At 60.0% G+C, this 9,839-nt stretch overlaps 2 protein-coding genes across 3 annotated transcripts in view; both read right to left on the reverse strand.

The window, feature by feature from the left end:
• Positions 1-459, reverse strand: part of LOC103753818 (aldehyde dehydrogenase family 3 member B1-like) — a 4,540-nt gene extending 4,081 nt beyond the window's left edge. Inside the window, exons 1-2 of the mRNA XM_018083360.2 lie at positions 359-459; positions 44-206 (exon numbers count right to left, since the gene is read on the reverse strand). Of these exons, the coding sequence (XP_017938849.2) occupies positions 44-206; positions 359-459 (264 nt within the window). The remainder of the gene's footprint in view (positions 1-43; positions 207-358) is intronic.
• A 216-nt stretch (positions 460-675) lies between these two features.
• On the reverse strand, positions 676-9,833 carry LOC103753828 (aldehyde dehydrogenase family 3 member B1). Of its 2 annotated transcripts, none has more exons than XM_018083385.2 (11): positions 9,766-9,833; positions 6,883-7,092; positions 6,367-6,529; positions 4,134-4,244; positions 3,925-4,045; positions 3,721-3,806; positions 3,451-3,532; positions 2,810-3,196; positions 2,425-2,591; positions 2,164-2,263; positions 676-1,209 (listed from the first exon to the last, which is right to left on the reverse strand). In XM_018083385.2, the coding sequence occupies exons 1-11, from the start codon at positions 9,825-9,827 to the stop codon at positions 1,016-1,018; spliced, it is 1,683 nt and encodes a 560-aa protein (XP_017938874.2). In that variant the 5' UTR covers positions 9,828-9,833; the 3' UTR covers positions 676-1,015. The 2 variants fall into 2 exon arrangements, with proteins under 2 accessions (XP_017938874.2, XP_017938875.2); XM_018083386.2 differs by lacking the exon at positions 9,766-9,833 and adding an exon at positions 7,549-7,829.
• Positions 9,834-9,839: the final 6 nt, after the last annotated feature.

Genomic DNA, 9,839 nt, shown 5'->3' on the forward strand with positions numbered 1-9,839 from the left:
CTCCTCCAGCCGGCAGGTCCCCCCGGTTCCCGGCCCCTCTCACCTTGCCCATGTCCGCAGCGGTGGCCTCCAGGACCGCCTGCTTCTTCTCATCCAGGAAGCGTCCCAAGGCTTCCAGCTGGGCCACGCGGTATTCCATGGGCCGTGTCTTCCCGGAGAGCCAGGATGCCCGCAGGTGGCTCACCAGCCCTGCGTAGGGGTTCCCGCTGTGGGGACAGGGGTGTCAGGGGGACCCGCAGCCCCATCCCAGCTCCTCCAAGTTCCGCATCACCCTATCCTGTTATCCAACTGCTGCTCTAGGGAGAGGACAGAGCACCAGGACCCCTCCTGCCACCCCTCTATCCCACCACACTCTTACCTCATGGCAACACCATCCACACTCCCCTTCCCACCATCACCCTCAGGGGCTCTCCCAGCCCCGCTCCCAGCAGGCTGCAGGAAGACACTGTCAGTCTCCATGGTCCCACAGGAGCAACACAAGGGTGGTTGCGCCGGGGCTGCCAACTGCAGCTTCCTCCTTCTCTGGAGGTGTCCAGAGAAGGGCGGTTGCCAGCTTCCTGCCCTGCCCCTTGGCTACCTGCATATCACTGCTGGCTCCATTCCAGCCAAATCCAGCCCAGGGCATCTCCCAGCACCCCCCAAACCGGAGGACAGAGGCACGAAGAGAGGCAGGAGAGAGCTCAATGCAAAGTCTTTACTATAGGCAGAGTTACATGGAGGAAAGAGCAACAGTGAGGAGAAGGAGGATCATCCCCAAGGAAAGGTCCATGTGATGGGAGATGGGGCTGATGGGACCATTTCTCCACCAGGAAGAGGAAAAAGAGCTTCTGGGCCGTTTCAGCTGCTTCCTGGAAAACGGTCCAGAGCAGAGGCCACAAGCGTGCAGGAGGGGGCATCCATCCCGGCTGTCCAACGCGCTCCAGCGAAGCAAAGGACACGGTGAGGATGGGGGGGCAGTCCTGGTTCTCCACACCGACTCTGTGCATGGAGACCCTCGGAGCAGGACGTGGGACCCTCAGAGCAGGGTGCAGGTGCCCCTGCGCTTGACCTCGAAGGCGGCCGTGAGGAGCCCCAGTTTCTGCTGGGTGTAGGGCGGGTAGCGCGGGGCGTTGATGGCCTCCAGCCCCATGCTCCGGTGCAGGCAGCCCCGGTGGTGGGAGAAGGTGTCGAAGGTGAACTTCCCGTGGTATCTTCCCAGGCCACTGTTCCCTGGAACACACAGGACAGGTCCATGCTCAGGGTGGGACTCTGCTCCTGATGACACCCGCTCTGAGCATCGACACGAGGGAAAAAAACCCCACAGGCTTTTCTCTGCTGAGCAACACAGATATGGTGGAGGAATTCCATCCTTCCCAGTGCCTCCTCCAGGTCTATGGATATGCAATCTAACCAATCCTGCTGCAGCTCAGCAGCTTGGAGGCCTCAGCATTTCATTTTTACCCACCTCCATTTACCTACACAAGCTTTGTTGGGTCTACAAGCCTTGATTTCCCTCCATGATGCTCCTCTGTACCTCCCCACAGTTGGAGCTGTTCCATCTTCTTCCTGGAGCTCTTAAAACCTGAAGCCACATTGGCAACACCAGTTCTCCCAATTCCTGTGGCTGGTTTAACTGGAGGTTGAGTCCGGTGACTTCCCGTCTCACCCCAATGACTTCAGCCCATTCACCTGCTCTAACGTGGCTTTAGCTGATAATTGGAGGTGGTTGGTCTGAATCATTCCCAATTAAGATAAGTTACGGAATGGGAAGTACCAAAAATTGTTTGCTGAGCCACAGGCAGGTGAGGAATTAATTGTCAAGGTATTTCATTATGTCTGACTCAGCCACCAGCTCTGACACAGAGTTGCTGAGAAGGGGCACCACCAAAGGGAGGGATTTACCCCAGAAATATTTTGGGGAGATATGAGGAGATTGGGAATTATTCTGGGGAACAACACTCCTCTATTCCTGCATCCCTGGACCATGCTGCAGCAAAGGCCCAGGGCTGAGTGACCTCGCTCTTCACTTGAGAAAACAAATTGCACCAACCCAGAGAACAAAAACTTCCTCTTTTCCGAGGAGGATCTCCAAGGCTCCATAAGAGGTTCTCCACGTATTTATCAGTTCCTACTCTTCCTAAGAGGCAGAATGAAGTTGGTCAGGCCTGGGGGCTCTGGACATACCAATCCCTCCAAAGGGCAGCGAGGTCAGTGCCACGTGCATCAGGGTGTCGTTGCCGCAGAAGCCGCCGCTGCTCGTCCGCTCCAGGACCTGGTTCACCACCTGGGAGGGAGCAGAGAAGGTGGATGAGGGTCTTGCACTTGGCAAACGCCACCCAATTCATCCATTAAATGTTCCCAGAGTGTTCCCTCCAGAGAGCATCCTGGTGGCTGTCAGGATGGTACCTGATTTTCCTCCCCACTTGCCCTGCTCCACGGACTCACCTTGCTGTCACAGGAGAAGGCGTAGATGGCCAAGGGCCGCGGCCGCGCGTTGATGAAGTCAATGGCTTCATCCATGTTGGCCACGACGACGATGGGCAGGATGGGCCCGAAGATCTCCTCCTGCATGACAGGGTCCGAGGGCTGCACGTCCGCCAGGATCGTGGGAGCTGTGGAGAAGAAACCCGACGGCACCAGCCGGGCACAGAGGTCGGAGATGACACCTTGGACCTCCTGCCAAGACCCATCCCTAAGCACCCAATTCCTATGGAAACCTTCCCTGAACCTCATTTCCCTCTAGAGCCCCCCCTTTTGATGTGAGGCCTTCTCCACACGCCATATCTGCTCCACGCACGGACGAAGACGTGCGTGAGGCCCAAGCCCTCACCGATGTAGCGCTCGGCCTCGTCCGTCTGTCCCCCGATGGCCACGCGCCCGCTGCACAGCAGCTTCCGCACCCGCTGGAACTGCTTGTCCCCCACAATGCGCCCAAAATCCGGGGATTCCTGGGGGTTGGGGCCAAAAAACTCCACGATGGCCTCGCGCAGGGCGGGCATGAGCTTCTCCTGCATCTCCAGGCTGCAGAGCAGGTAGTCGGGCGCGATGCAGGTCTGCCCCGCGTTGAAGAAGCGGCCCCAGACCACGCGCCGAGCCACGTTGGGTATGTCGCAGGTGTCGGACACGTAGCAGGGGTTCTTGCCCCCCAGCTCCAGCGTCACCGGCGTCAGGTGCTTGGCAGCGGCCGTCATCACGATCCGCCCCACCCGGGGGCTGCCTGCGGGCATGGAAAACAGGGGGATGGGGACAAACCCACCAGCCATCGCACACCTCTGCCATGTGGCACCCTGGGGCCAGAGCACACACACTGAGTCCCACCAGACCTCAGACGCACGTCCCAGATCCTCCAACACATCCTGGCACCACAACCCCAAGCCAATCTCTGCCTTTTAGCAGGTGTGTCCAGAGGGAATCCCTCTTCCCCCTCACACCAAAGCCAGGCAGGGCTCTGCTCTGTCCCATGGGACGTACCAGTGAAGAAGATGTAGTCAAACTTGTTCTCTAGCAGCCTTGTGCTCTCCTGCACACCCCCAGTCACCACAGCAAAGCAGTCCTGCAAGGGAATAGGATACCTCCTGTCACCATCTGTCCTCTCCAACAGCATCCTGGGATGCTGGGACACCGGCTGGGCGTGGAGAAAGGAGGTTCAGCACATGGAAGATGTCTAAGGTTGGGGTTGCAAAGCAGGGTTGAGAACACCACGGCCTGGCAACAGGGACAAGGACAAGAAGAGCTTCTCACATTGTCCAGGTAACAGCTCAGCGTTTCAGCAACGAGTCTCTCGGTGTTCTTGGATATCTCTGAGGGTTTGACAATGACGCAGTTCCCTGGGGGGAGATCGACAGGACATCAGCACAGTGACACGGTGACAGCCAGCCCTTCTGGGGACGAGACCCTGGCACTGCCAGGATCCTCTGGGCCAGGGGACTGTAAGGTGGGGCTCACCAGCAGCGATGGCCCCGATGAGGGGCACCAGGAAAAGGTGGATGGGGTAGTTCCAGGGCGATATGATGAGCACCACCCCGTACGGATCCTTGCGGATGAAGGCGGAGTCCAGCTGCATCACCTGTGAGAACGTCCACAACCTCAGCGCTGCCCTCCCCACCAGCAACCCCTTTTCCCTGCCTTCCCTTTTCCTAGAGCTTCCCTCTTACCAGATTCTTGTCCACGTGCTCGTCCTTCATCCAGTGGCACAGGTTGTTGAGGGTGACGTTGAGCTCGTTCTTGCAGAGGAGGATCTCGCTGAAGTAAGCCTCAAAGGACGGCTGGGGACAGACATCACAAAGTGTCACCCCCACACCAACCCCGTCACCTCAACACTGACCCCAACGTGGACTCTGTCACGCCAGCACAGATCCTGGCATCGACCCGGCCACCCCAACACTTACCTCGTCACCCCAACACCAACCCTGTCACCCCAGGAGGAGTCTCCCCCCTCTTCCAAGCATGAAGAGCAGGAGAAGCTCTTAAGCAGAAGTTGCCATCACCCCCTGTAACTCCCAGAGAATATCAGTGTCCCGGAAATTTTATGAAAATAGGTATCTGACCAGAGGAAAAAAAAAAAACAACTAAAATTGAACATTTTCATGATATTTAACAAATTCCTGAGCTCAGCGCTGTGAACCAGCAACAGAGCCCCAAACCACGAGGAAACAGAGCAATATCACTGGAGCTCCAGAAGAGCTGGTCCTCGTGCCAAAGGCAGCTCCACACTGCTGCCCTGGGATGGGACAGTGCTCTTGCATCCCAAGCACTTGGATACTCAAGCTGGAAGCAGAGCCTGGAGCTCCCTCCCTGGGCCTGTGGACAAAAGCTGAACTTAAGACCTTGATTAAAGGGAAATACAAAGAACCACAGCTTAATTAAACCCCTCAAGATGGAGAAGTGGGTCCTCTCCATAGCCATGGAGCACAGATTAAGATCACACTTGCGGGAGAACTGTGAAGGCACCTGGGATAACCCAGCAGGCTCAGTGGAGCCCCTTCATGACTGCGGAGAGCCAGAGGAGCAAAGCTCCTGTGCTGTGACACCGTATTTTGGAGTCCTCCAACTCCAGAACATCCCTGGATTGGAGCCTTCCTCCCATCCCCACACTACTTTGGGGTTGGGAAGGCTGGTTGTTGATTCCCATGATGTTCCACCACCCCAAAACACCGGTGCCAGGAGGTGTGAGGACCGTCCCGGACGTGAGAGCTCAGCAGGCACGTGCGATAATCTGGTGAAGCAACGGGGCCGCTCTTGATCTGGGATGACAGTTGCATCACCACTAAGAGGAAAATGATGGGTCATTAAGGGTTTTGATGAGATACGAAGGCTGTGAGATGGGACATTAAGTCTGATGTCATCCAAGTGCTGCTGATCATCGGCACCAGGGAGAAACCGGTGTCGCTGGAGGTGAGGCAGCACCTCAGGTACGTAAGGGCAGGTGAAGCATCCATCCAGCTATGAGGGCCTGGCTGCATAACAAGCTCATTACTAGACAACCAGATCTAATTAGACATAATTGAGAGAAGTGATGGACACACTCGGAGCACTGATGCCTATCGAGGCCTGGCTGAAAGAGAAGGACTCGCCCCCAATAAACAAGGCAATTAGGAGCCTTGGAAGACGGCAGGACATGGAAGGATGTGGCTGAGGGCACAGGCTGCTGCACTGATGCCGGGCAGAGAGGTGAGGATCCTATCATGGAACCCTGGAATGGTTTGGGTTGGAAAGGACCTTAAAGCTCATCCAGTGCCACTCCCTGCCACAGGCAGGGCCTCCTTCCATTAGACCAGGTTGCTCCAAGCCCTGTCCAACCTGGCCTTGAACACTTCCAGAGAGATGAGCCGAGACCACTAAAATTATCCACGGTGGGGATGCTTCCGCTGTGTCAGTAGATCATCCAAGACCTCCTGGCATTCTGCAATACCCTGGGTCACATCCAGGTCCCTGCCCATGCTACTGTGCCAGTGAAACCAGTCCCTGTAAGGCTCTGGGAATGTGCAGCGCCACTGCCTTGCACAACGCCAGTAATACCGGGTGTGCTGGGAGCACCCCAGGATATCACCCTCTGTGGAGTTCACATGGACCCCCAGGGGCTGGATGTGGGGGGGGACACAGAAGGGGAAATGTTCCCACTTCACATCAGCCAAGGTGGCCTTTGCCCAGTTTCAGGGCACCAGGGATGGGATCAGCAGCACAGTCCCTCCGCTGTCCCTGGATCTGAGGGGACCCAGCACCTATGGATGCACCATACCAGCCCTGAAGCACACCTAGAGGGACACAGGACACCGGAGAGGAGATATCCCATGCCTTGACCCCCACGAGGATGCAACAGCCAGACAAAGGGGCATGAAGGACCCCAAAGACATGATGACAGTGCCCCTGAATCCCAGCCCCTCTCACCTTGCCCATGTCCGCAGCGGTGGCCTCCAGGATCTCCTCCTTCTTATCATCCAGGAAGCGTCCCAGGGCCTCCAGCTGGGCCGTGCGGTATTCCAAGGGCCGTGTCTTCCCGGAGAGCCAGGATGCCCGCAGGTGGCTCACCAGCCCAGCGTAGGGGTTCCCGCTGCAGGGATGGAGGTGTCAGAGGGACCCCAGCCCCATCCCAGCTCTTCAGAGCATCATGTCACCCCAGATCCATGTCATCCCATCCCAGCATCGAACTGGAGCCCCAGATTCCCTGGGGACAGGGCAGGGAGTCCACACACTTGTGTTTTTCCCTTGCTGCCGGGAGCAGCCCAACACGGCACTGTTCCTGGCAGATCCCACCTTCTCCCTTGGGCCATGCTGGAAGGTGGTGGCCCACAGATCCCAGACTCGTCCCCCAACACAAACCTGGGGTCCCCATTGTACTGGCACTGCCACAGCCCCCCAGCCCACCCTCCTGTCTCCCTCCTGTCCCCAGCCCCTTGTTCTCACCATACAGTGCTGCAGACCAATGGCTGTGGTCCCTTCCCGATCCCACTACCTCCACTGCACCCAGCAGCTTTCCCAACATCTTTGCCGGGATCACTGCCTGCGGTGCTGCACTTGCCGTAGCCCAGGGGCTGCTGCCCGGGGGGCTCGAGGGGCTGCTGCATACCAAGCTGTTGGAAGGAGCTGCCGGTCTCCATGGAGAGTGTGGTGGTGCTGGGGAGAGACGGGGGGTGGCTTATGCCGGGACTGAAGCGCGGGAGCTGCCGGCTCAATCCCAAGAGGAGTCACCTGCCTGCGGCACCTTTGAAGGTGCCTGTTTGGTGCTCGGGGCCGTCCTGGTTGTCGGGGTGACTCAGCCCGGTGCTGCTGCCCGAGGCCCCGGGAGATGCCTGAGATTCCCGGGATGACTGCCAGCCTCTGGACACTGACCTGCCCGGGCTTCTCACCTGATGTGGGGTCACCCATGGGGACCTCAGGGACAAGACATCCCCAAATCTGGGGGACAGAGCTGCAGCCCCACATCTGTCCTCCCATTCCTCTCCGTGCCCAAGGCACCCACCCCCTTCCTCGAGGGAACCCCCCCAGTGCCTCACAACCCCCACCCGCATAGGGGATGCTAAGGAGGTGCCCCGCAGGGGATGCCAGTTTTGGGGACTCCGCAGTGCCTACCTTGGGAGCTGTGCAGGGGCTGCAGGAGCACGAGTCCAGGTGGGCACTGCTGAGGCTCAGGAGCCCCTAAATGCTGTGGGGCCAGTGGCTGGGCCCCATGGCCAGGGGCGGGTAGGATTGGGCCCCGCCTCCATGGGGCTGGCAGTGGGGACAAGGGCTGGGATAGGATGGGATGGGACCTCCCCCATCGGACAGTGGCACTGGGGAACTCCCACGGCCACCAAACCACCACCATGAACCTTGACCCATTGGGACCCCACAGACACACTTCACCCCGCTCCCAGGAGCACCCTGATCCATTGGAACCCCACAGACACCCCTCATCCCGTTCCCAGGACCACCCTAACCCACGAGGTCCCATGATAGCCCTCATCCTACTTCCCTACTTTCACAACCAATAGACACGCATCATCCTGCTCCCAGGACCACCCTGACCCACGGGGTTCCCACTGACGCTCCTTATCCTGCTCCCAGGACCATGCCCAGGAAGGTCCCTTTCCCCCTGGCACTCCAGGGCGGCTACCCTTGCCTGGGGTATGGGGGGCCCTCGAGATGGGGGCTGCCCCTGCCCCACTGCCATGACCCTTTTGGGGCTGTTCCCCACATATCCCACTCATCCTGTAGGAACCAGCACCCTCGTAAGAATCCCATGTCAAGAATCCCCCGCTACCGGCTGGGTCAGATCCTGCCCTGAAGATGTCACCCCTTCCTGCCCCGCCCATGTCCCCCCACCCTGCCCCGGGGCACCCTGCCATGCCACGCACCTGGGCACGCTCCTGGCACTGGCTTTGGGGTGACAAGCAGGGCAGGCAGTGCCCCATACCCCCAGACCGGGGTGTCCCCCCGCCCAGGCACTCTGGCACATCCCCCGGGCCGGGAAGGGGAAGCGAGAGTGCCCGGGACCAGCACTCAGTGCACGGGGCACCCCGAGGAGGCAGCACCCAGCCCGGGGTCTGGTGGGAGCGCCGGGGAGGCTGCGGGGGTGCAGGGGAGCTGGGGAGGGGAGTTGCGGGGGGTTGAGGGTTCTTGTGCAACAGGGGAGCGATGGGTGCGGGGGGGTCAGGGTGCTGTGCAGGGGGGTCAGGGTCATGGTGCCTGGAGGGGGTCGTGGTGCATAAGGGCGGGGTGCGGGTAGGGAACCGGGTGCGGGAGCGTCGGGGGGAGTCCGGGACAGCGAAGAGGGTGCGGGGGTGGGCTGAGGGGGGGTGGAAATCTGGAGCGGCTCCTTTAACCACGCGCCCGTCCCGCCGCGCACCCGTCCGTCCGAAGAGGAAGCGGCGACCGGCCCGCCCCGGGAGGCTCATGGCACCGGGTAACCGGGGAGGGGGTCCGGGCCCGGGCCAGGGGGGGAATGCGGTGGAGGCTGGCGGGTGCTGGGCCCGGGGGTGGAGTTTCTGGGCGGGTGCAAAGCTGGAGGGCGGTGTGCGGTGCTGGGTTCAGGGGTGCAGGGTGTAGGCATGCAGAGCACGTGGGTGCAGAGTGCCGGACACGGGTGCAGGATTTGGGGGTGCAAGTCATGGGTTCAGGATCTGGGGGTGCTGGGTACGTGGGTGCAGGGGTTGGGTTAGGGGTACAAGTCACAGGTGCAGGTCTGGGGGTGCATCTCTCAGGGTGCAGAGCACATGGGTACAGGGTCCAGGGGTGCTGGGCACAGGGGTGCAGAGTCAGGGAGCGCAGGGTCTGGGTGTGAAGGACACAGAGGTGCAAGACACATGAATACAAGACTTGGGGTGCCAACAGGTTCCCCCCCCATCCTGGCACCATCCAGGGTCCCCCCAGAAGCAGTGATGGAGAAGGACCCCGACTGCTGCCAGGATGGGGCCAAGACAGTGCCAGGTGCCGGGCTGGGCACTGAGGGGACAGAGACACAGGTGAGGCCGGGGGAGGGAACTGGGTGGGGGGCAGGCCTGTGGTGGCCATACCCAAGGTCTGACTACCGGGGTCACCTGTAGCTGGACGATTTTGTGGGTGCTCACCCCGACTACAATGAGGAGGAGGAGGAGCAGAAGTACTTCCGCCGCAAGCGTCTCGGCGTCATCAAGAATGTGGTGGCTGCCAGTCTGGCGGGCACCCTCACCTATGGCGTATACCTGGGTATGGGCACCTCCCAGGGGTCCCCAAAACAATCCGGGGTGCTCAGAGCACGCGGTGACCGCCCCTGGACCCCCCGCAGGCCTGCTGCAGATGCAGCTGATCCTTCACTATGACGAGACCTACCGGGAGGTGAAGTACAGCAACATCCAGCTGGAGGACATCGACCACAAGGTGCTGATGGGCATCAACGTCACGCC

This window comes from Manacus vitellinus, unplaced genomic scaffold (assembly GCF_001715985.3).
Source record: "Manacus vitellinus isolate BGI_N305 unplaced genomic scaffold, ASM171598v3 scaffold_63_pilon, whole genome shotgun sequence".
Lineage (NCBI taxonomy): Eukaryota > Metazoa > Chordata > Aves > Passeriformes > Pipridae > Manacus > Manacus vitellinus.

Coding starts and splice junctions, on each gene's coding strand:
- LOC103753828 (XM_018083385.2), bottom strand. CDS start 9,827: ATGCCCATCAGCACCTTGTGGTCGATGTCCTCCAGCTGGATGTTGCTG. Junction 6,530..6,882: donor TTGGTCTGCAGCACTGTATG/GTGAGAACAAGG, acceptor CCATCCCTGCAG/CGGGAACCCCTACGCTGGGC. Junction 3,533..3,720: donor TGAGCTGTTACCTGGACAAT/GTGAGAAGCTCT, acceptor ATTCCCTTGCAG/GACTGCTTTGCTGTGGTGAC.